The 26,442-nt window shown below is 34.0% G+C and overlaps 3 protein-coding genes and 1 pseudogene across 3 annotated transcripts; 3 read left to right on the top strand and 1 right to left on the bottom strand.

The window, feature by feature from the left end:
* Positions 1-1,894: 1,894 nt before the first annotated feature.
* Positions 1,895-4,482, top strand: LOC143558427 (LIM domain-containing protein WLIM1-like). The gene is made up of 5 exons (XM_077047268.1): positions 1,895-2,146; positions 2,897-2,993; positions 3,095-3,126; positions 3,267-3,356; positions 4,063-4,482. The coding sequence occupies exons 1-5, from the start codon at positions 2,009-2,011 to the stop codon at positions 4,279-4,281; spliced, it is 576 nt and encodes a 191-aa protein (XP_076903383.1). The 5' UTR covers positions 1,895-2,008; the 3' UTR covers positions 4,282-4,482.
* Positions 4,483-5,432: 950 nt separating this feature from the next.
* On the top strand, positions 5,433-7,486 carry LOC143557101 (putative pentatricopeptide repeat-containing protein At5g59200, chloroplastic; annotated as a pseudogene).
* A 436-nt stretch (positions 7,487-7,922) lies between these two features.
* Positions 7,923-13,766, bottom strand: LOC143558416 (nucleobase-ascorbate transporter 6-like). Its single transcript, XM_077047258.1, has 14 exons — positions 13,464-13,766; positions 12,192-12,289; positions 11,922-12,095; positions 11,727-11,827; positions 11,566-11,641; positions 10,930-10,989; positions 10,657-10,841; positions 10,217-10,313; positions 10,039-10,125; positions 9,620-9,678; positions 9,392-9,483; positions 9,223-9,300; positions 8,971-9,131; positions 7,923-8,373 (listed from the first exon to the last, which is right to left on the bottom strand). Exons 1-14 carry the CDS (start codon positions 13,567-13,569, stop codon positions 8,155-8,157), a joined length of 1,593 nt encoding a protein of 530 aa, XP_076903373.1. The 5' UTR covers positions 13,570-13,766; the 3' UTR covers positions 7,923-8,154.
* Positions 13,767-21,875: 8,109 nt separating this feature from the next.
* Positions 21,876-25,549, top strand: LOC143557091 (uncharacterized). Its single transcript, XM_077046250.1, has 4 exons — positions 21,876-21,894; positions 23,106-23,273; positions 25,137-25,294; positions 25,384-25,549. Exons 2-4 carry the CDS (start codon positions 23,120-23,122, stop codon positions 25,489-25,491), a joined length of 420 nt encoding a protein of 139 aa, XP_076902365.1. The 5' UTR covers positions 21,876-21,894; positions 23,106-23,119; the 3' UTR covers positions 25,492-25,549.
* Positions 25,550-26,442: the final 893 nt, after the last annotated feature.

The raw sequence follows: 26,442 nt of genomic DNA, 5'->3' as shown, positions 1-26,442 counted from the left end.
GCACACATCGCTCATTATGAGGTGTCAAGAGTCCTGGTGGACACCGGTAGTGAGTCAGACATCATGTATGAGCAATGTTTCAGGAAGTTGGATCCAGAAGACCAAGCAAGGCTCGAAGTTGTGAGTGCACCAATCTCAGGTGTCTCAAACGAAATTATTCACCCCCCTAGGTCAGATACAATTTGAACTAACCATGGGGGATGAGAAGCACAAGCGAGCTGAAATTGTCAACTTTCTGGTCTTGCCCACTACTTCATGCCATAGTATGATCTTGGGTAGAGGAACGATTGCCCAATTCAACGCCATACCATCACCAGCGCATGGCGCATTGGGGTTCCCAACACCAACAGGAGTAACATTTGTGTATCGAGATCATTTATGCGCAGTAACAAGTATACCTCGAGAAGGGAGAATGAAGCTTCCAATGGCAAACAACGCGCCAGAGAAATGGATCTTCAACCCAAAATTCCCAGAACAAACAATCACAATCGGAGCTACGATATCAGATGACACAAGGGTGAGAATGAAAAGATTGCTCACAACGTATACGTCAGTCTTCGCGTGGCAGCATTCTGATATGACTGGGGTTCCGCGAGACCTGGCTCAGCACTCTCTCAACACATTCAAGTCTGTAGAGCCAATTGCTCAAAAGAAAAGAGTCATGGGAGACGAGAAGGCAAAGGCCATGAATGAGCAAGTAGAAGATCTACTGCGCGCGAATATCATTCGCCAATACGATACCAAACATGGGTAGCCAATCCTGTGATGGTAAAGAAGAGCAATGGGTCATGGAGAATGTGCATTGATTTCAAAGACCTCAACAAAGCGTGTCCAAAAGATTGTTACCCCCTCCCAAACATTGACGCGAAGGTGGACTCTGTGGCGCCATTTAAGCTCAAATGTTTCCTGGATGCCTATAAGGGCTATCACCAAATTCAAATGGCACCGCAGGATGAACACAAGACTGCTTTCAGAACTGACAAGGGTGTTTTTTGTTACACAAAAATGCCCTTTGGTTTGAAGAATGCAGGAGCCACTTACCAAAGACTCATGGATACAATTTTCAACGAGCAGATTGGGAAAAACTTAGAAGTCTACGTGGATGATTTGGTGATTAAAAGCAGGGAGGAAAAACAAATGCTCAAAGACATCGACGAAACCCTTCGGCGCCTAAAGGAAGTAAACATGAAGCTCAACCCGAGCAAATGCACATTCGGCGTGGAAGAAGGGAAATTTCTCGGCGTAATGGTCACCAAGGATGGTTTCAAAGTGAACCCAGAGAAGGTGGAGGCTATCCTCAGCATGCCCTCACCATCCACCATGAAGGAAGTTCAGAAGTTGAATGGTAGATTGGTATCAATTAATAGGTTCCTAGCAAACCATGCAAGCAAATCTACCCCATTCATTAACACATTGAGAAATTGCTTAAAGAAAAGCCAATTCAAGTGGACGACTGAAGCCGAGCAAGCCTTCAGTGAGATAAAAGAATGTCTGACAAATCTGTCTGCGCTCACAGCTCCACTACCTGGTGAAACTTTAACATTATACCTGTCAGCAGGAGAACGCGCCATTGGCGCAGTATTGTTGGTGGATCGCAAGGGAATCCAAACACCAATTTATTATGTAAGTCGGGTGCTGACAGATCCTGAGACGCGCTACACCATCATAGAAAAGTTAGTTTTATCATTAACGCATGCGTCGCGCAAGCTTCACAGATATTTCAATGGTCATCCTATTGAAGTCCTGACTGATTACAACATCCAGCAAGTCTTGCGGCGTCCCGCGCTCTCAGGAAGGCTGACAAAATGGGCGCTGGAATTAGGGGAGCACACGATCACCTATAAGCCTCGTCCAGCATTCAAGGGACAAGTCTTAGCTGATTTCATCGCAGAAATTTGTCTCCTTTATTCATTTTCTTGGTTTCTTGATTTGATCTTTGAATTTGGTATTCATTTTTATTAAATCTTTGAACAATTATACACAAAAAAAGATCATAATAATAATAATAATGGCTTCTTATGGTGGTACAACACAAAAGTGTAAGGCTTGTGAGAAGACCGTGTACTTGGTGGATGAACTCACTGTTGATAATAAGGTTTACCACAGGGCTTGTTTTAGATGTCATCATTGCAAGGGTACCCTTAAGGTTGTTTTTTTTTTAATATTTTTTGACTATTTTTGTTATGTTTGTGTTGAATTATGCTTCTGGGTATGTTAGATTTTGATGTTTAATGATTCTTTATGGTGTTTTTGATATGGGTTTGGTGTGATTCTTGATTTAAAGTAACCAAAGTGGTAAAGTTGGTACTTTTATTGGTTGATTGAATGTTTCTTGATGATTTGGTTGTGTATTTGGATTAATGGATAAATAAATCTTTCTTGATGTTTATGATCCGGGATTTTTGTGATTCTTGATTTGAAGTAACAAAAATAAATCTTTTTGTTTGTCTGCTATAACTTTGTTTTCATTAGGATCGGATTTGTCATTCTAAAGGGGCTGCGACGCAGCTTGTTGCCTGCTTACCTGCCTCTCTATTGTGATTGGATCATTTTGTGAAATTTTTAATTATGGTTATGCTATAGATCTAATAATAATATGAGGTTTGTTTGTTACCATTAATGAATGTTTTTGCTTATTTGATCTGGTTTTGTATGATTCTTGATTTAAGGTAACAAATTTAAAAAATTTGCTTCATTTGATAGAGATTTCTTGCTAATTGATAATTTTTAAGTTTTTTGTTGGCTTTAATGGCTTGAATGATATTTATGAATTATGATATGTGTGTGCTTCTGTGGTTGTTGATTTTAAATAACCACAAATGAATTTATTATTTTTTTTGGTATAACTTTTATTGAATATTTGAGGGTTTATTTAGTTCATGTATTGTAATTGCAGTTGAGCAATTACAGCTCTTTTGAAGGAGTGTTGTACTGCCAACCTCACTTTGATCAACTCTTTAAACTGACCAGCAGTTTGGACAAGAGTTTTGAAGGTTAGTTAGTCTTAAATACGCTTCAATAACGACAAAATAAGATAATATTGTATACCGAGATTTATATTATATAAGATTATAATCTGTTTTTTTTCGTGTAGGTGCCCCCAAAACTGCTAGATCATCTGATCAGGTACTCTACAATTAATATCACAATCGATGTAAATATTAATATCTAATTGTTTTTAAAATTATTAGCGGTAACCTTGTAACGTTCATGAACATGTTTGTTTGATAATTGGGATGCTAATACTTGAAGTGTAAAACTTTTAGGGTCAGTCCAACAACAGAGTATCAAGTATGTTTGGTGGGACACAAGACAAGTGTATAGCTTGCAAGAAAACCGTCTACCCGCTTGAAAAGGTAAAGAAAATTCAAAAAAGTATCAATAATTCAAATATTTAAACAATCAGACACCTCAAAAAATATATAAAGATTTCATTTATGTAGAAAAGATGTAACCTTTAATGATCTTGATGTTGTTTTTTAAATTGGTGTTTTAGGGGTGTGCGTGGTGCGGTTTTGGGCTAAAACCAAAACTTTGATTTTTGGGTTTTTTGAAACCATTCGGTCTTGGTGTTTCGGTTTTCGTTTTGATTTCTGTTCGATTTCTGTTTATTTCGGTTTTTGCCATTTGATCTTGGAAATTTTAGGCCGAAAAAAAGTTGGTAAAAATTAATGAATTTAGGTGTAAATAATTTTGTTAATTGTTAACTAATAGACTATACACTTGACCAAAAATATTTGAGTTACATATTTATTAAATTATTCTAAATTACTTACGATAAAACATAAAAAAATAATAAATATTTAGAAATTCGGTTCGGTTCAGTTTTTCAGTTTTTATTACATGCAAAACCAAAACCGAACCGTTAGTTCGGTTTTTACAAAAGCATAAAACCAAATCGTCGGTTTTTGTTTCGGTTTGGTTTTAATTTTTTCGGTTTTTTCGGTTTCTTGCACACCCCTAGGTGATTTAACCTTCATGACTTCAAATATTCAAGCAATTAAACACCTCAATTACGTATAAAACTTATAACCTTTTATAATCTTAATGGTTGTTTTTCAGGTTGGTGTTGATGGAGGCGCATACCACAAGGCATGTTTCAGATGCAGCTATGGCGGGTGCCACATAAGCCCATCAAACTATGTGACTCATGAACATAAGCTTTACTGTAAGCATCATCACGCGCAGCTGTTCATGGCTAAGGGAGATTTTAGTAAATTTGACAAGCAACACGAGCCAGAAAGCGAAAACGGGGTGACTGAGAACACGACAGAAGTTTGATAATTTGAGCAAAGTTTTTGCAGTCGTTTTGTTACGTTGTGCAAAGATTATTACAAGATGTGAACTTTTTTTTTTGTCTGCGCGTGTTGAGTGAATAATTTGTTGTTCTTGAATAAGTGTGTTTTTGAGTTGTAACTTGTTATATAAACGTTTGAGGATGTTTGGTTTTGTGATTATTTGAGGCTTTGGAGTGATTTCTTCTGTTGTTTCCTTGTTTTTCCGTTAGTTTTTCTCTTTGCTAAAATATAATAAAAAACCCGAATTACCTGAGTTCTAAAAGATGTTTCAAGTCCGAATTCAACTTTTACTGATTCTTTACTTTTAATTCTCTTGAAGGACGCATGTCCAACACAGGCTATATATTAACTGATCTTATTAGTTAGCATTTGTGGGGGTTCTTGAAATTTGGAAACGGGCTCTCATGGTTAAAGAAAAAACTACTTGTCACGGTAGCTCATTTGCAAAACCAAAATTCCAATAGCCGCATCTATTCCGATGGAAAGGCGCATTGTGGAATGTGGACTATAGCACGCTAAACGAGCCGAGCTAAGTTGGCCTTGGGCTCACACTTGCAGTTAAACAAACCAGCTTGGCGCCGCTCATTTATGTTGGAGTAATCTTGTATAAGTACCCACGGGGGGTTGTTAATTACTTAATTGTTGTGCTTACAAACCTAGGGTCAATTGAGTTAGTTTTTCTCCTAGTTCGAGTCTAACAGGGAATTGTATGGGCTAAGGATAGAGGGTTATAATATGCGTTATTTGTAATGAATTTAATCATAAAAATCAATAATACAAGCGAGATTTAGACTTGAAAGGTTTAGACTTGAAATTTGATTATCTTTAACTTATCTTGACGTGCTGAAATGTTGAGTTCGAGCTTAGCTCTTAGAAATAATACTTAATTAAACTACAAAACTTATTATGCATATTGTTGTAAAAAATAATACTTAATCGGGGCATTTCTTTACATACATGGGTTATTTCTTTACACATTGATGTAAAGAAATAATACTTATATTAATGTAAAAAAATAATACTTAATTAAACTACAAAAGTGATAACTTATGCATCGTATTAGATTCGTGTTTTAGTATTAACAAGTCATACAGGCAAGCCAACGAGTCTGTTACCTGTTGGCTCACCTTGGCTCACCTTAATCCGCGCTCTGCTCATTTACAAACCGAGCCGATTTCAAGCAACCTTTTATCCGTCTTTTCTAACACTAAACTTTTCATTCACGCATTTCATCAAACACCTTTCCTGCACCCCATGACCCAACTCAAGATTTATCTACAAAACCTCTTAAAACACGCAAAATCATTACCACAAATCAAGCAAATCCACGCCCAAATCATACTCACATCATTAGGTCAAACCAACAATCTAATCGGACCATTAATTCAATCATACAGCATCCATAATAACCTCAAATCAGCTCGTAAAGTATTCAACAAATACCCATCTCTACAACCCACATACCTGTGGAATCTCATCATTCAATCATATTCAAAAACACCCTTTTGCATAGAATCACTTTCTCTCTTTAAACACATGCTTATGGCTGCAGTTGTACCAGATGATTACACGTTTACAGTCACTATCACTGCTTGTACACGTCATCATATGTTGTTAAACTATGGGCAAAACTGTCATGCAATGGTGGTTAAACTTGGGTATGGTTTGTATTTGTGTGTGGGTAATGCGTTGGTGAGTTTATATGTCGTGTGTTCGAAAATGGGTTATGCGCGTAAGGTGTTCGATGAAATGCCGCAACGAGATGTGATTACGTGGACGAGTTTGGTTAAAGGGTGTGTGATGAGTGGCGAGATGTTGGAAGCGGAACGGGTGTTTGCGGAAATGGTTGAACCGAGGTGTCGTGGACGGTGATGATTAATGGGTACGTGGCGAACGAGATGTATAGTGATGGTTTAAGGTGTTTTAATGAGATGTTGGGTGAGGATAATGTGAAGCCGAATGAAGCGATTGTAGTTAGTGTTTTATCGGCGTGTGCTCGTCTTGGTCAGCTTGATCAAGGGAAATGGGTACATTTTTATATAGAGAAGAATCGGTTTCAGATTAGCTCGAACGTGTCGACTGCGTTGATCGATATGTATGCGAAATGCGGGAAAATCGAATATGCGAAAAAGGTTTTTGAAATGACCGAAAGGCGAGATCTTTTGACATGGACGAGTATGATTTCGGGGTTTCCTGTGCATGGGTTAGGTAAAGAAGCACTTGATGTGTTCGATGAAATGCTAACGAAAGGAATCAAACCGGATAGCATCACGCTCGTTGGCGTTCTTAATGCGTGTAGTCATTCGGGTCAAGTTAAAGACGGGATTTTGATCTTTAACAATATGGAGCGGTTATGGAATATTTCACCCAAGATTGAGCATTTCAGATGCTTGGTTGATCTTCTGAGCCGTGCGGGTAGACTTGAAGATGCATTCAAAGCGGTCAAAACAATGGAGATGAAACCGGATGATGTTATTTGGAGAGCGCTTTTGAGTGCGTGTAGAATACATGGAAATGTGGATCTTGCGGAAAGGATTATAGAACATGTTAAGAAAACAGGCGGCGGGGGGCGTTTGTTGCCTTCGAATTTGCACGCGTCGTTTGGGCAATGGGATAATGTGAGACGAATAAGGGAATTCGAGGGTCGTAAAGAGGATGATTCGACACCGGGTTGTAGTTATGTTGAAATAGATGGTGTTGTTCATGAGTTTCTTGCTGCAGATAAGTTGCACCAAAGGATAAAGGAGATAACTTTGAAGTTAAATGAGTTTATGAAAATAATAAGCTTTGATGAAGATATTATGTGAACTCTATGCCTTCCATGGGTTTGGTTTTCGCTTGAGAGAATCTCTCGCGAGTTAATGACCCAAGAGTTGACGGACTTTTAACTGAACCAGTCAGACAAGGGGAAATATGACGGTAAAGACCCGAATTCAGACGGTAATAACTTGGGCTAGGAGTGGAATTACATGGGCCATAACCGGTGGACGAAAATGTTTCAACGAACTGGATCATGTGGCAAACCGCGATGGTTATCAAATTTAGGGTTCCAGTTTCATCGGGAAATAATTTTCCCTAAAATTTGCAATCATCAATTGTTTATTCAGTGCAAATTAAATACGTGGATCGCTGATTGGCTTAAATCACAACATTATCCGGTCTTAATTTAATAACTATGAGCAGTGTTGCAAAAATCCCGACTAGGCGCCAATTAACGCTAGTTCTCACTTCACTGATTAATTTTGGGCTAATCGGCCAATTAATCGGTCAATGGTCTAATCCGACCGAAATAAAGATTAATCTGACCTAATCGGCTTTTTCTGATGAGATTCTGCCCAAAATCAGCGGTTTATAGCGAGATCCCGCAAAAATCAGCGGTTTCCGACGAGATTCTAACCGATTTCCGGCCAAAATGTGTTTGGGTATCTATAAAACTAAAACTTACATATAAGAATGTGTGTGTATAAAACTGAAAATCATGCATTAAAGTCCGGTCCGTTATCGCCAATCACCACCCCCTCCGTCTGACTAACGACTAGCGATTTTTACAACAGTGACTATAAGTTAATATATACCTTGAAAATCTTGCAAGCTTTTCATTATAACATTTTTTAAACATAAATACACATTCATGAAACCAAGCTTTCTATTACAAAAGTGGGAAACAATATTCTTAAAGAAGTTAAAAGCAACAAAACTGATCCTTTCTGCTTCACTTCCATAACAATTCTTAGCCATTAGATTTACAGCAAAAACGAGTATTTGCAAACGTTCTAATAAATCACTCGAGTGGAAAACGATTAGATACATAATGAAACCCAAAAAGAACAACAGTTGCTATTTCATGTTCTTTATCTCAAACAGCAGGGAAGTATTTGTTCAGATTAAATGGCAATGAGTAGAATTCTTCACTTCTTGTGTCGGTGTGGAATGAACGGAACTTGTCCCACCAATGTTTACCTCTGTCTTTTCTAACCGAACCATCATGCCTGTGAAGTGTGTTATCCAGCAAATATGCCACGACTGCAGCCACAAAAGCTTCAGATGAAAACGGAACGTTCACCATGTTGTTGAACTGCAAAAATAACAAAAAGATTAGATTAATAATGTTAGCAGAAGGTCAAGATTGGAACTTTATTTTCTTAGGCTGTCTAAAAAAGTCAAAACATACAGCTTTAAAAGTGCTGGTTGACTTTTTTTAAAAATCTTGATAATTCATTAGATGTGGGAATTTCGGCCCGTTTACTTATGGGTGGGTTGATTCAGGTCATCTTTGTAAAAAAATGTTATTTTTTAAAAAATAATGTCTATAAAAAAACTCAAAATCCAATGTCTTTAGGGTCTCAAAAAGTCAAAATCGACAACTTTAAAAGTAGTCGTTGACTTTTTCTGAAATCTTGATAATTCATAGAGGGGGGAGTTTCGAGTTTCGACCCATTCTCTCAAAAGATCAGATAAAAAAAAGTTCACAAAAAAACAAAAAAAAAATGTTACGTTACTAATCATAACTAACAGATTAACTTTTTATAATGAAATATTTAAAAAAATGTCAAAAAGGTGTTTATGGGTCATCTCAGCCCGTTCTAAAAATGACCCATTTCGACCCATACTATTTTGACCCGTTACTCAACCCAGGCACACACAGTGCACAGTTGACTATTTTTGCACGTACCCATCTTCCGGAAGTGTGAACCGGACCATAACCATTAATAGCTTCATATTCGTTGAAATATTGGGGAATCGACAGGCCCAAAAAGAGTGAAAAGCCCAATATGAACTTTGTTCTGAAGCTGTTGAGGTTGCAGAACTGAAGGAAACTCAAACCAGATGAACCTATACGAACACGAAAAGACATAATTACCCTTGAGTTAAAATGAGAAAAAGGGTGACGGGTGAGGGTAAATGGGTAATTATGTAAACTTACCGACAAAAGCAAAGAAAAGGCAATATAGAGCTGCAACAATGGATGTAGGGATTGAAGCAAACACTGCCCCAAATTTACCTGCATCATTGTTTGAAATTAGAATTTGCAATTTTGACCCGTTTATATAAACGGGTCGATACGGGCTAAAAATATATATGAAAAAGCATACCGAGAACCGAGAAGAAAATCATCCATCCAGCAGAGATTTGTACGACTCGTCTACTACCGACACGAGTCACGGCCAATAAACCAGCATTCTCACTGACATTACACAAACAAATAACTTACATACTTATTAATATTAAAAAAGTTTTTTTATTATTATTAAATCAAGAAAAAGTTTTTTTTTTTTTTAACTTATTTTCAATAAAAAAAACTGTAAGCTATTGTTACTTACATAGACACAGAAGTTCCGTTCACAGTTCCAAACAAGCCGGACAACAATATGCCAATCCCCTATCAACAAAAGACATGTATGCCCTTCATAAATTAAATAATTTTCATTTCGAGATGTTCTAATTTCAAGCTTAACTAAATTCATATAGGCTTGTAAACGAACCGAACGAACATGAACGGAGCATGTTCATGTTCGTTATTTAACTTTAACCAAACAAACGATCGAGAACATGAACAAGTAACGAACAAGGTTTTCTTGTTATTGTTCGTTCTTAAGAAAATGAATGTTAATCTCTTTATAGAACAAGGTCTTCAGATTTTATTTCTATGTTAATATAATGACATATCAACTAAAGGCTTAGTACGGTAAATAAGCATTCTTTAACTAATCTTTAAAAGCAGGGGCATAGTGGTAATTACCTGCCAACCGACACCACGGCTTAGAACAGACGGAGGCAAGGGGGTGGCACTAGCATATCTTGAAACCGCCATGAAGCCACCAGTTGACTGATTGTAAAAATGTTTTAGAACCAATATATAACTAGAAAACAAATAAAACACTAATTTTAAAGGTTAATTAGATTAATATTAAACGGACCTCCACAAGAGTAACAAAAGCAGTCATCATCATTGCAAATGATTCACCAGCATCAAATGAAGGTGCTCCCCATTGAAATGGATACGGAACTCTTATCCTGAAATTTTATTAAAAAAAATCATGATATAAGATATTTGTCACTCTTCTATTTTATTGAACAAATTACATTTTTCGTCTTTAAACTAAATAGCAGAAATTGTCCTTTATGTTCAAATTTGTTTACGTGTTTCGTTATTTTCACTGACACGCGTTAAATTTGTCTGTTAATGACCATTTTGCCCTCATGCTCAAGGCACATGACTGGACTTAACAAACAAATTTAACTGCCGTTAGTGGAAAGGTACTCATTGAATTCAAGATTTATCTTTATTAAGATACACACACACACACACATATATATATATATATTGAAATTAAAGATTGTTATCGGTTCTACTAACCATGGTGCAGACTCAACTAATCCAGCACGATCGGTACGACAACTTGTTTGCGTTTTATCAGGCTTGTGATTGTAGGCCCCGCCAACAGTAAGCAGGTGGGCGTAAATCCAAACAATTGCTATCGAGATTATAACAGAAAATTTCTCAAAGATGCTCTTTCCTGAATGCATCAGATGAGCTACATACTGCACAGAATCAAACAAACCAAAATTAAATTACTCAACTCCATAAAATGTAAGTTTTTTTTTATTAATGAAAGTTTAGCTAAAATACCTGAGACAAGATAACTACAATGATGAGTTGTGGCAGCCCGATTTCAACACATCTGGCAACCTATAAAACAAGTTTAATTCACATTATATAACTTATAAGCATACACGTGCGCATGAGAATATGAATTATTCTTTTTATTGTTTCTTTAAGTTATATACATATATTTATTTTATGTAGAAAATGTTTGTTGAAAGAACAACATAAATCATTTTTGCAATTTTAATAATTTGTTAGTAGGAAAACGGTTGAAAACTTGAAATGCAATGTTTATTCATCTCTTCTAATATTCTAAAAAAATATAACCAATTTGTTTATTTATAAAAAATCTACACATGGGTAAATCATGTGTAAGCAATATTTCCTAAACATATGTAGGTAAACGTTTATAGATGAAAAAAAAAAATATAATACATGAACAAATTAGCTTCATGATTTTTTTTATATGCATAGCATAGAGCCATACACATTTGTACGTATGAAGTAAAAGTTTTAAAAAATATGAACCATTTATAGAAATATTAAACGATTTAGGTTTGTTATATTTGCTCTATCAATAATTTAGTGTTTTGTAATGAACCTCACTCTACACACACACACATATATGTATACCATATATATATATATAATTATACTTACCCCGGGGAATCCAAATTCATAGAGTCCAAAACCAGCAAGAGCGACCAAAGGAGTAGCCGAAAGTGGACTCAAGAATCTATGATGAAATTCAATAAACCAACTTTTAGCCAAACATGAATTAATCCAAACACCTGCTTACTACTATAATTATTAAAACCAACCTTGAAACATTTCTCCAAAGGCCACTGAACCCTAAAACAATTTGAATCGTCGAAGCAATAATCATTGCACCCTGAATCGCACGCATCGTCTTCTTGAATTTCTGCAACAATTTAAAAAAAAAAAACAGATTTTTCAAGATTCTGTTTCTTGATCACAATAAAGATTCCAACGGATTAAGTTGACCGTTGACCAACCTCAATAGGGTCATCATCATTCCATCGGTTATTCAAGATGATCGAAATCGTGGGTGCGACAAAAGTATACGAGGCTCCCATCACAGCTGGCAACCTAGTACCAAACAAAGTTTGTAGCAAAGTGTTCCAGCCCGCCACGAAAAGTAGAGTTTGAATGACTTCTGCTTTTTCTCTCTGATAAAAAAGTCATTAAAACATAATTAGCAGCATATTACAATAATTCAAGAAACATTAAACATGTGTTTTAAACTTATAATAATAATGTCTTACGTTTCCGCCACCCATTTGCGGAACGAGAGCGGTGGGAATGATAACCGTTGTGCCGAGCATTACCAAGTAATGTTGAAATCCAAGTAGAATAGCTTCGGCTGCAACAAATATGCAAATGTTTAAACTAAATAAATAATAAAACAAATACCTTAATTATTTCTCAAATATCATGATAAAATATGTATTCTTTATTGGAAGACCTAAAATAAATGAAGAGTATTTGAAAAAATTAAAAAAATAATAAATAAATAGATGAACAAGAATAATCTTGGTGTTTTACAAAAGTGGTTACTTTAAGAACCTAAAATCAGATTCTACAACAAATGAAACAAAAATATGAAGAAAATGGTCAAAGAATATATAAACATTATTATCTTGAATCTTAAGTTCCCCTGAGAATCTAAAGTAAAAGGATAGATAAAGTGTAAAGAACATAACTGAAACTAGATACCGAGAGCACAAAGAATAAGTGTAGCAATAAACAAAAGTATACTTCAAACTATATATTAAACAAGAATCATAATAAGAATCAAAAGTTGCTGTTTTCACAAAACAAAAAATAAAAAAAATTAGAAAAAACATGAATAATATCTACAACAAATTAAACAAAAGATGAACAAATTAGTCAACAGTATTTAAACATTATCTTAATTTCTCCATGAACACAAAGAATATGTGTAGCATTAAACAAGAATCTTGAAATGATTGTACAAGAATCAGAATAAATTGGTACTAGATACCTCAATGAAAAACACTAGAAAACAACCTAATTTAGAACAAACCACTTGCCATATATTGAATCTACAAGAGCACAGTTACTTTTTTCACCAAAAAAAAAAAACTTATACATAAATATTATCTTAATTTCTCCAAGAACACAAAGAATATGTGTAACAATAAACAAAAGTAAACTTCAAACCATAAATTAAACAAGACTCTTGTAATGGCTGTTCAAGAATCTACAGTTACTTTTTGTACAAGAAAACATTAAAAAGAAAAAAAAAACCATGAACAAATGGGTAAAAAAATATATAAACATTATATTAATTTCTCTTCTCCAAGAACACAAAGAATATGTATAATAATAAACAAAAGTATATTCAAACTATAAATTAAACAAAAAATCTTGAAAAATATGTAACCAAAACCCTAATACACAACCTAATTTAGAACAAGCAACTTGTTATATTAACAATCTAAACTTACTTTTTTTCCAACAACAATATACTTAAATAATAATAATAATAATAATAATAATAATAAAGTACTTACGCCATGGTGGTGGACTAGTAATGCAATAAGTAACACCAAGCAGCTGATCTTTTGGTGGGTGCGGCGCCGGCTCATCGGACTTCCCACCGCCGCCACCTCCGGCCATGTTTTCCGGCAAAGTAGTGAAATGACAAAATTACCCCTGGCCTGAATCTGCAAGAAAAAGAAAACCCAGATCGAAAATGCTGAAATTTGTGTGGAAGAACAAGTAGAAGCTAAAAAGGTGTGATTTTTATTTTATTATAATTGTTATAATTATAAAGAATATAAAGAACATATGTGACAAGGGTCTTGAAGAAACCACTCACATGGTATTAATAATAATAATGGTGGTAATGGATATACACCCACTAGTAGCTACTACAGATGTGTATGTATGTATGTATGTGTGTGTGTAATTTTGTTGAATTTGAGTGAGGACAAAGGGGGTAAATAATACTCCATGGGTTTTGGGTGTTTGTTGTGTGTGAATCAAATGCCAGTAGTAATTGACTTATTGACTAAGTTTGAAGCCAATTGAAAAACAGATGCTTTTTTATTTGTTTTTAATTTTTATCTTCTGTGACTGAAAGAAATTTTATTTTTGTCATCTCATTAATTTTACTATGAGAAAGCTACATTTCATGTTTTCATTTTTATTGTATTTTTTTTTGTCTTTTCTAATTTGGTGTACTGGTAGAAAGTTTGGGTTTATTTAATGAAGACTCATGTTTAATCCCGATTCCAGACAAACAATATTTTGAGAAGGAATGAGTGGTTCAATAAGGAAGACTTGGATATTTGTGATCTACGATTCAATTTTGATAGCGTTCGGGTTTTACCACCAGTGTGCTTTCGGGATGGGTTTTTTTGCGAAACTGGAAATAATTTGGAGATGCTTAAGGGGTTCGTGCGGCTGGGTTAGGTAAACTGCGGTGGTCCTTTGCTATTGGGTCACCCCACATTAGGGGTGTTCACGGTCCGGTTTTCGCGGTTTTTATATCAAACCGTTACTAACGGTTTTTAGTTATCAAAACCAAAACCAAACCGTTGAGAAATGAAACCGAACCGTCACTAACGGTTTGGTTTCGGTTTGGTTTCACGGTTTGGGCTTTGTTAGGCTTCTTTTTAAAAGTGCATCATATATTAAAAAATGTTGTCTAAAAATACACAAATCAAACGACCTGAAAACGATATGCTAATAAAACACGATGTGTCAAATGAAAACAAAAGAACAAGAGGAATAAAAAATGAAAACAGAAGTTAAGAGAATTAATCAAATCCAAACATCTAATCTATTTATGTGAAGATCCACCCAAGTGCTACAAAACTATACATATATGTTTCAACTAGACAATTAATGATACTTAATAAGACATCTTTAAAAGAATTAATATACACCAATTCTCACGGTTCGGTCTGGTTTTATACGGTCGGTTTTTTATATAAACCATAAACCAAACCGTTCATTACGGTTTGAAAATTTTGAAACCGACCGACCGACCGAAAGTAAAAGGAAAAAACAGATCGTGAAATCAAACTGATGACTGGTTTGGGCGGTTTCACGGTTTCGAACCGAACCGTGAACACCCCTACCCCACATGGCGTAACTAAGTAATTCTTTGTTTGTTGGTCGTTAATTTTTTTTTTAATTTACTGATTGATGAAAATCAAGTGGTGTCATTTCTATTTTGATGGAGTGATAAGATAGTTTTAACGTGAAATTAATTGTAAAGAAAGTTCAATTCATAATTTAACATAAAATATTTAGCTGTAAACAAAAAGGAAAATCAAGTGGTGGTGGACCATGAGGAGCCTGCTCAATTAATTAGGGGTAGTTATTGTGATTTTGATTTGTAGTTTCATATTTAAAGGTTGTATTAATTACTAATAATGTATGTTGGAGCATTTGTGTGTTATATTGTAGGTTTTTTAATTTTTAATTACAAGGTATTCACGTAAATTTGATGAAAATGTTGTCTGGCTATATGCTTATATTATACTTGTATGAATAGATAAAAATATTTGTAAACGTCATGCAAATGAGACACAATAAGCAATAAATACTCAACGTAGAAGGGTAGGGGAGTCGAGTTGAAGCTGGACGGGGTGAAGGGAGTTGTCAACTAAAACATGATTATCACAATGTAGGTAACTTTTTTATATCATTCATAAAATAGTATGAGATGCTTTTAATATTTGTTTACTTATACGCTCTCCTTTTATTACCACGTTGAATAACAAAGTTTCATCCAAACATCTCTTATGAACCTTTTGGTTAGTGTTACTTGTTTGGTTGTCATATTTAACTATGCTTATTTTGGGTAAGACGCCTTAAGGGTTCCCACTTACCAACCGGTTTTACGATTAACATAAATTAGGTAAATCATGTGACGATGTTACATATTTCTGTTCACAAATCATTATCATGAAAACAGTCACTAAAACAATTTCATAATTACATTCAAACACTAGTCACTCTTAAAAGGTCTTTCCTTGCATGAAAAGATAAAAGTTTTATAACTCATATGAGGAAATAAAATATCTCGAAAGCTAATAAGTTCAAGAATACACGAATCATACTTTAAAATAAAAACAAAGAAATACAATGGGGTTAAGCTAAAATCAGAAAATTATTGGACCCCACCAATATTTTTTTTTCAAAAGTATATATATATCCTTTTATTATGATTATGATTATGATTATGATTATGATTTGTCAACCAAATTATGCAAAAGTAGGAAAGAAAGTGCAATTGTCAGGGTGAGTACCTTTTGTAAAGAAAATGTGGTTTATAAACAATAATTGTCAATCCAAATTTGCTAAATACGTATTGAGTATACATAGCATAAGTTTAGATGTAAACATTAAATTAGGGTTGTAGAACGGATTGGAACCAGACCAAAACCGAAACCAACAAATGCCTGAAAAATAAAACCGGAATCAAACCCAATTATTAAACCGATTTTGTTCTAAAACTACTAAACTGGTTCTCACTAATTGGTTTTGTCGATATTCTAATTCTTTATATGTAACTACACAAAGATATTTATATCTTATTGTCATCAAGATTGTGATGTCAATTCCTTATTATCAAAGGCAACCTCAAAGAATAAAAACTAAATTATAATAACATAGTTGTTCATTATCAAGGAAGAAGATAAACACATGTTAGACATATGGATTGAACAATTGCAATCGATGCAACTAAGTAAGAACTGAAGAATTACATACATCGTGAGATTGCAATAACCGAACATTTGCGATCGAGCAGTTGCAAGAGAATATTATATTATGGTTTTAATTAGGAGGTCATTGGTGTTTGTAAACACATCGTCCGTCTCTTCATTTTGGCACGTGTATAAAAACCCATTAAATTAAACATTTAAAATTCTGAATTTGAATAGCTTGGTTCTCCGGTTTCACGTCATGTGTCTTCGCTTTTTACCAAGAACCGAACCCGAAACCATTTAATGCAAAAACTGAGAATTGAATTAAAAAAGTAACAGGCGGTTCTAATACACCTGTTCGTTGTCAGTTCCTTGATTCCGACAATTCCAAATCGTTTCTTGTCACCCCTGCATTAAGTATTAAATAAAATTCATAAGTGAATATGGCTTTTAGAATATTGAAAAGCATTGTGTATCAATTGGTGAATAGTTTATAAATATGTAGTAATTTTCGTTTGAATTCATCTTATAAATAAATATCACATAAATATAAGTTAAATATGAAAGAAATATAACACTAAACATACAAAAGTATTAACATTCACTTTTGTACACGTCTATAACAATATTTATGACAGGGCCATGGTGTCATAATGGATTACATTTGATACTCTCCTTGTACCATTACTATCACATCTTAGACTTGTCATACAAATATTCAATTTTTTTAAAATCGTGATGGTGACGTAACTCTTTGAAATCTCTCCAAATCAAAGAAAAATTATAATATTGTGATTGCTTAAACAATATAAACTAACTCCATAAAATCCACAATTTTAACTATATAACATGGATTAAAAAAGTTTGTATTATTTTAGTGGAATTTGTGAGCTTAAATGTTTAAAATTAAGAAAACTAAAATAAAGTAGTCGCTTGGAATCGATGCAAGCCAATTGTAAGATATATGTTTCCTCATCTCCACCGTCATTTTAGCAAAGTCGACTAAACCATTTAAGTTAGCAAGCTTTGTATCCTTTAGAACATTATGATGAATGATGACTCATGGCAAGTTAATGCTCAAGCATAATCTTTCACCATCTTCAAAATCAAAATAATATAGATAGAACTTACTCTTCCTAATTAGCTATGTTGCATCAAAGTTAGAGAAAGAGTCAGACGGAAAAACCGCTATTTTTCTAAGTAGTTAAGTGTTAACCTCATTAAAAGGTCACCAATCTATTAAATTAATCAACCTATCAACAATAGGATTAAAGCAATTGAACTTAAGATACACGGTGATTGATGATTTTGTTCCATTACTCTTGGTCTTGATTAAACATAGTATTCTGTCATGTTCTACATTTAAATACCATGTTTTCCTGTTTCCACAAAAGAAAAAGATACTTTATTCAAAAGTGCATCAAATTCACTTTCTTGAAAATTTTGCAAAATTTCTTTAACTGATTCCACCAATAAAACCGCTTCTAATATATCTTAATCTTTCTTTTCAAGTGCTCTCTTGATAGCATATTCATAAATCCTATAATGCGTAACATCAAATGCAAAAAAGAGAAACAAAAGTCAAATGATTCAAAGTATTCTAAAATACCATTTGCTTGACTTCTACTAGAATCATTAAGGCTCTCATTAATAAATAACAATTGAGTCCACCAGTGCAAAGAACCACCATATATCGTGTTGAGAGTTTCTTTGTAATCTAACCATCGTGATTAGCAAGGTGTATGTTCTTTGCAAAAAAAAAGATAAGTTTTATTATTTGGTAAGCATGAAACTGATAACTAAAGTTTGTTAGACATTATAATAATAATAATAAAAAATAATCTAAGTTTTAATCATTTCCACACATAACTTACAAACATGTAAAAATAAATTAATGTACGTATATACACATATATAGTCAGAGGTGTCAAATACAAATTGTGTTATTAGCCACTAAGTTAAATAAAAGTATTGAAAATTTAAAATGGAAAATTGGATTTTAATAATCCCAACTTAATGCAGTTGGCTGATAATAATCCCAACTTTGAAAATAGTTGTCACTAATCCCAACTTTCACACTATTTGTTTTCATTGGACCTCCGTTAAAAAAAAACTTAACGACGTTAAGTTTTTTCCAAATTTCAAACTGATATTTTATTTTAGGGCTTTTGATCGGAATGAGGATACAAGTCGATTGATGTAAAACTTACCATCAAACGGTGGTCCAAACGGCTAAAGGATGCTTCAATTCCGATGTTTAAACTTTTAATTAACAAAAATCAAACTGTTTAAAGCGCCATTTCGAGTTAAGTTTCACATCAGTCGATTCATATTCTCATTCTGATCAAAAGCCCTAAAATACCAATTTGAAATTTGAAAAAAAACTAACGTCGTTAAAATTTTTTTAACGGAGGCTCAATGAAAACAAATAGTGTGAAAGTTGAGATCAGTGATAGCTATTTTTAAAGTTGAGATCATTATCGGCCAACTGCACTAAATTAGAATTATTAAAATTAAGCATTTTCGCTGATTACCTTTTATAATTGACACCATGTGCATGACAATCAATTAGAATTATGTTTCAATACTTTTACGTAAAGAATATTTGTTTTTCTTTTGTATAATGAGACAAATTCCTATGCAGCTGCCAAGATGAAAGTATATAAAAACTGTGTTTATGCATTTAATCGTGTATTTATTCAACTAGTCAACTATACATCCATGTGCCTGTAGTGGAAATTTTTTTCTTCTTTCTTTTCTTTTAACCACAAAGTTTATACTATTCGAGACTTGAACCCATAAACTTTACGTGTCTAAGATGTTTTGTCTGCAGTAAAATCTTATGCGTGTTATGATTAGAGTTCATTACTGGATCAATATACGCATAAAATATAAAATATGCTTACAACATATGGTATCATACCTAATCGAGTGAATTTTCTCACGTAACCATTAAAATAAAGTCGTGATATGCTTAAGAGGATATGGATATCCCTACTTGTTTTATATCGATAGAAAATCATAAAAACAAAGATCAACAAATGTCTCAATAACACCGACACCTGTAACGGCCTGTGTTGTTCACCAATACCCGTTTAAGATGTTTCGGGCATTCCCGGATTTAAGATTTTTTGCCATCTCTAGTCGTCACATGAAATTTTTGGACTTTAAAAGTTCAATCACTACACACATCTATTGTATGGAATTTTCCTAAAGAATCTATCTGAATCATGTAAACACTTTCAGATTATAATATATTGATAAGCTATTCGAAATCACAATCGCATAATTCAAAAAATCAAGGATGAACTTATGTGTTAAGTGTGCAATCCAAAATAGACCAAAAATGCGTTCTAATAAGCAACAATCTACCACTTCATTTCAATGAAATGACACAACACCTCATTAATCCGTTCATCAGTTTGACAAATCAAATCATTTGGTGCAAACCTTAACAATGTTTACTCATACTTTTCTATGAAATTACCTAAATGCTAATTACGAAAAGTATTCACCATAGTTTTTTGGTAAATTGAATTATAATACATTTTGCTATTAAATATAAAAATCCATAATCATAAATGTTAGGCACGAGACCTATTAGGTAGCGCTTTAGCCTTAGTTGATAAGAAGATGATATTAGTTTGCCCACCTCACATTATTCAGTCGAGAACGGATGATTGGATACAAGTTACTTTTAGATGCACAACGATCATAAGGTATATATAACCCGTTATTGTTTTACCAAAATTTTACGCATTTTTTTTAACAACTAATAATATAATTCTAAGTCCATCAAACCCGCCTAGCATGAAATTTGAACTCCGGACTTTTAAAGAGAGGGACACTTATTACACCATCAGATACCATTGGAACAAATACCATTTACGTATTTACCTGCTTATCAACTTGTTTAAACTCATACATGAATTTTTAATTCATTAAACATGTTAGACACGTCAATTCATGTTTGGTTCCATGGGCTTTCAATTATTTGTTAAGTGAAAGGTTATTGACATTGAAATTGAATGGTGACTTTACTTGTCCATTTTTAAGTTGGAATTATATGATAAAGTTTGCCTTTCTTACTTTATTTATTTTATAAAAAAGTGAGTGTGACAGGGGATGGATTGAATCGAGCCTGTCAATTATTGTTTATTTTTCAAGTTAAAAAAAGTGGCTTTCTAGAAAGTATATAAAATGCACGTTACAACTTTCACAAGAATGCATTATTATGTTGGTACAGAGAGGGGCCAAAGGTAATAGTAGTCTTGGAAGATATCAAAATCAAAACATTTATTATTCACTTAATATATTTACTTTATTTGAAGTATAATTAATATATTTATTTTATCTTAAGTGTAACTAATTAATTATTTTATTTGAAGTATATCAATTTTAATATAAACTAAGTCAAATTTTATTGACATTTAGAAGTATAAGTCCAAAAATAAATGCAATTATAAACAAAATGTTTGATCTATTGGAATTAGATAAATTTTAACTAAATTAGTTTGTTGAAAGTTCATATATTAGTGAAGTTTTTTTAATCATTTTATCGTAGAATTCGGTAAAAGCAAAATACCAATTAAAAAAAAATAACCGTAAATAGATTATCATGAATTCATTTAAATTTCTAAAAAAATGTGCATTTTTAAAAAAAAGTGCATTTCACGATTTCTCACGATTTCAATCAAGTGAAGTGAAATAGGCAACTCTCTCAATCTCGCCATTATATGTGCCATTATTATCATAGCTGTAACAATAACCATCAATAGCGTTAAAATTTAAGACGCCTTAAAAAAATCAAGAATACATTCCTAGGAGAACAGCTTCAACATTCATCACCAGCAAGACACGACAACTATCATAATCACAACTCTTGTCATCAGTGACATAACACAACCCTCGCAACAACTACCATCTTTGCTGCCACCAGCACAACCGCTGCACCCGTAATAGCTGGCATTGCCACCACCATAGGCCTTTATGCCACATTTCCACCCGTTTTTAAATGTTCTAACCATTTTTATTTCTTTTCAAATTCGTTTCACTAATGACTTCTCACTTTTAACTTATTAAAAAAATAAGCTAGTAAGTTTGGTTTTACTGTGGCCCAAAAAATGGGCCGTGAAACTAATGGGCTTTTATATTGGGCCACAAACACATATACGTTGTTGATCTTGAATCCCTGAGTCGTCATCATTTTAGAGCGTCTGTGCAAATCGATTGATTTGCGTTCTCGTAATCCAATTGTTCATCTGCAGCCATCTGATTTTTGGTAAGTCTCTAACCCTTAATCGATTTATGCTTATTTTGTGATGTACGCTTTGAATTGGTTTCTTTTTTGGTCTTATTAATAATGCACACCAACTGTTCAACGAAATGTTTGTGAGAGTTTTGCCGTTAGGGTTTAAGAGAAATTGAAGATTTACAGCTGTTGTAGATGATTAGGTGACTTATATCAGATAATATGTTAAAATTTATTGTGGGTTCTCTGATATGTTAGTGCACACCAACTGTTCGACGATATGTTTATTAGAGTTTGGCGTTTAGGGTTTAACAAAAACTGAAACTTTACCGCTGTTGTGACGATTAGGTAACTTATATAAGATACTATGTTACTGTGGGTTCTCTGATATGTTGATGCACACCAACTGTTCGACGATATGTTCATGAGAGTTTTGCCTTTAGGGTTTAAGAAAAATTGAAAATTTACAGCTGTTGTAGATGATTAGGTAAATATTATCAGATAATAAGTTGAAAAATTGTTGTGGGTTCTCTGATATGTTTATGCACATCAACTGTTCAATGATATGTTTATATGAGTTTTGCCTTTAGGGTTTAAGAAAATTGAAATTTTAAAACTGTTAATAGACGATTAGGTAATTTTTATCAGATTATATGTTAAAAATTGTTGTGGGTTTTCTGATGTGTTAATGCACACCAACTGTTCGACGGTATGTATTTGACGGTTTTACCCTTGGGGTTTAACAAAAACAGAATATTTACAACTGTTATATAGAGGGTTAGTTAGTTTTTATCAGATAATAAGTTAAATCTTCTTGTGGTTTCTCTGATTTGTTAATGTGTACTAACTGTTAGACGATTTGTTTTCGAAACATTTGTCTTTGGGGTTTAACGAAAACTGATTTTTTCACGACTGTTGTAGACGAAAAACTGAAAATATACAAACTTTATAGACAGTTAGGTAATTTATATCAGATTATAAGTTAAAAGTTCTTGTGTTTTTTCTGATGTGTTAGTGCGTACCAACTGTTCGACGATTTGATCCTGAGAGTTTTGCAATTCGGGTTTAACAAAAACTGAAATTTACCACTTTTATAGACGAATAGGTAAATTATATCAGATAATAAGTTGAAATTTTGCCCTTGGGATTTAACAAAAACTAAAAATTTACAACTGTTATAGACGGGTAGGTAATATTTTCCGGATAATTAGCTAAAAATTCTTGTGGTCTTTTTGATGTAGCATCGAGTGTAATCATGTTTTTGACACGAGTTTTGGGAAGGAGGCTCTTTTCATCAGCAAGATCAGAAGCTTCCGTAGCTGGGGCTGCGGTTAGAACTGCACATAATCCCCTTGAGGAGTTCTTTGAGGTTGATAGAAATCCCGAGGAGGAAAAACCTGTTGTCTATGGTACGTGCTTTGACACTCATGTTAAAATTTTAACTTCAGTATAAGTTTGTGGTGTGCTTCATGCGATAATTGCATAGGTAGTTTCAAATCTATGCACTTTTGGTGTGTCTGGACCAAAGCTGTTATCTTGTCTTGTTCCTAAAATAACCAAGAGCGAGGAGATTATTATGATAATGCAACTATGTGTCTGGCTACTAGGCGAATGTGCCATAATGTTGTCTTCTGCTGATTCTCAGGGATATAATTAGTGTCTAGACTCTAGTGTAAATGTGCAGTTCCTTCTGGCTCTAAATATGTGCATTGTTTAAACTCACACACCTTTACGCAAGGCACTTAAAAAGTATGGGCCTCTTTAACCAATGCACACGGTATATTTAAACCATTTTTAGGGGCTTTAGACATGCGTTAGGCTGACTTAAGGCTACTTTTGGCTGGCTGGTTTTACGCCAGTTTTGTTAGTTTCAGATCTCTTGTAGCATTAGACTTGTTATGGCGGGAATTTGGCCGGATATTGAAGATTTTGCCCGGAATCTTGCTGGACCACCATGATGGCCGCAAGTCGTTTTGGCTTGAGCTCTGTCTAGCCTAGGTGGCTAGGCGCGTGCCTGTGTTGCCTTTGACTGCATGGCCTTTAACATTCACATAATAAGCTTTGTACCAGCAATTTCTCAATGCAAGAGCTTTGTCAGGTAATGTTAATTGTAGGAGACAAAGCATGCAGAATGATAATTTGGTTTTCTTGATAAGTTGTTTTTCTATTAAAATATGCATGTATTCGAGATCATATGCAGGCTGAAGTGGGAAAACACTAATTGTTTGATGTGATATATTTTCATTTTACTTGAGATATAAAGATTAACTATTGTTTGCACAAGAGGCTTGGTCTATTGTAGAACATGTATGTTACTTAATAGGGAGTACACCATTATTATGAAATTTTCTATCCTTGTTACATCTAGCTAGGAGTGCAAACGACCCGAGTCGAGCCTGAGCTCGACTATGCTTGAGCTCGGCTGGTTTTACTTACACAGAGCTCGAGCTTGGCTCGTGAGTAGTTTTTCAAGCTCGAGCTCGGCTCGTTTACTATTTGTTAAATAATATTCATATATTTATAATTATATTTTCATAACATTATATATATGAATTAATAATGAGTAAATATAACAGGCTTGTTTGGACTTGCTAGCTGGCGCGAGCTCGAGCTCATTTATTAAAGGAGCTTGCTTTAAGGCTCATGCTCAGGCTTGGGCTCGTTTAGGCTCGGCTTGATTTAGCATTTTCACGAGCCAATCTCGAGTAACTCGTGAGCTCGTTTGCACCCCTGCATCTTGCAAACATCATTTCAGTTACTATTTTACTTACGTAGAATTTTGTTAAAAAAAGGCAAAAAATCCATATAACACTCGGTCTGGGCAACTCGGATTAGTTTCTGTGTAGCATACATAAAGATTGTATATGGAAGACCTATGTTCAGGGCTAGATACATGGGTTATTGGATGGTGTGTTCCTTGATTTATGTAGCAGTACAACAGTACTAATGAAATGATGATTAGGAAGTATACATTAGGAAAGTGCAAAACACAAATCTTGCTCATTGAAGTGACTAGTGAGAAGTCGACTTCTCTGATATTATATATATATATATATATATAGGTTTTCTATCCAGTTCATCATATCTCTGTTAAAATGATTCACTTCATTAATGCTTTATAGATATGAGTGAAAAAGTTTTGGTTATTGGTTTTGCAGGACATGATCGCGATAGATAAATTGCTTTAGTTTTATCAACCCTAGACACAGTTCATACTGTATTGATCTTGAGCTTGTTGATCATATCATAATTTAATTTATTTATTTATTCAGGACGTAGTTGGAAGGCTTCAGAACTGCGTCTCAAATCATGGGATGATCTGAATAAGTTATGGTATGTCTTGCTTAAGGAAAAGAACATGCTGATGACTCAGCGCCAGATGCTTCATGCTCAAAACTTACGGTTTCCTAACCCAGAACGCCTCCCTAAGGTTCGACCCTTTTCATCTGACCTCTCATTTTCATATGGGACCCACAAAGAAATATCCTGATAAGGTTTTGACTTGTGGCCAATATGCAGGTTAGGAAGTCAATGTGTAGAATCAAGCATGTGTTGACTGAAAGAGCAATTGAAGATTCAGATCCTCGGAGGACTGCTGAAATGAAGCGAATGATAAACGCTCTGTGATGAGTTCTTGCTTGTTAGGTTTGTTCGTGTTTAGACCTTTAGCGTGTACTAATAAACTGAATTGATGATCATTGATATCGTCTTAGATGGGAACCATTTGCTTTTATCGGTTTGTTGCAGCTATGCATAGTTGTAACATGCATTTGTCCACTTTTTATTGGATGTGTGTGGCACAATGTTTAATGTATGCCTGTTAAAAACGGTACACGCATATTAAGCTTTCTTATATAAATTTGGTCGGACCGTGTGGAACTTGATTTATTTGAAAAAATTCCTTTTGAATGTTGGTTTAAACTCCAAGAAACAAAATGAAAAGTTAATTTGATATTGATCGGAAAGTATGATAATCATTCATGTGAATATAGTGAAAGTATTAAACGACACAAGCTAGACAAGGCTCATCGAGCTAGGGGTCTCAGTGGAAGCATCATTTCTATTCCTATGGGGTAGAGGTAAGGCTGTCTACATTTTATCCTCTTCAGACGATGATGAAACTAGACAAGGCTCATGAGCTTTACAAATCAAGTGTCTAATGAATTGAAATTTTTACTACAGGGGAGTGGTTAAAGTATATAAAGAAGGTATAAAGGAACCCGAACACAGCCAGAAAACTGAAACATTCAGGATGAGTGTTGGTATGGCTCGTTTCCAAAAACTGTTGCTTTGTGGTGCTTATGGTGATGGGTAACTAATACCCGTCTGATTACCGGAACATGATGACTCGCGTATGACTGAATATGTTGATATACTATATAATATAACCTTAAAAGAATATCTAAATTGTTTAAGTTATCTAAGTTTGAAGTCCATTAAAACCATATAATTGTTAAAAATGTAATTGGATAGTTTGAATTCTAAGTTGATTTTATGTCAATTTAAGATCAAATTTCATTATTAATTACTTTAAAAATCATAAAACAATTGTACATTTTTTACAAAACTCAATATCTT

The sequence above is a fragment of the Bidens hawaiensis genome, unplaced genomic scaffold, assembly GCF_021521415.1.
Source record: "Bidens hawaiensis isolate Kalapana, Puna unplaced genomic scaffold, B.hawaiensis_p1.1 tig00001087_1, whole genome shotgun sequence".
NCBI classification, from domain to species: domain Eukaryota; kingdom Viridiplantae; phylum Streptophyta; class Magnoliopsida; order Asterales; family Asteraceae; genus Bidens; species Bidens hawaiensis.
This window is presented reverse-complemented; position numbering and strand designations above follow the sequence as displayed.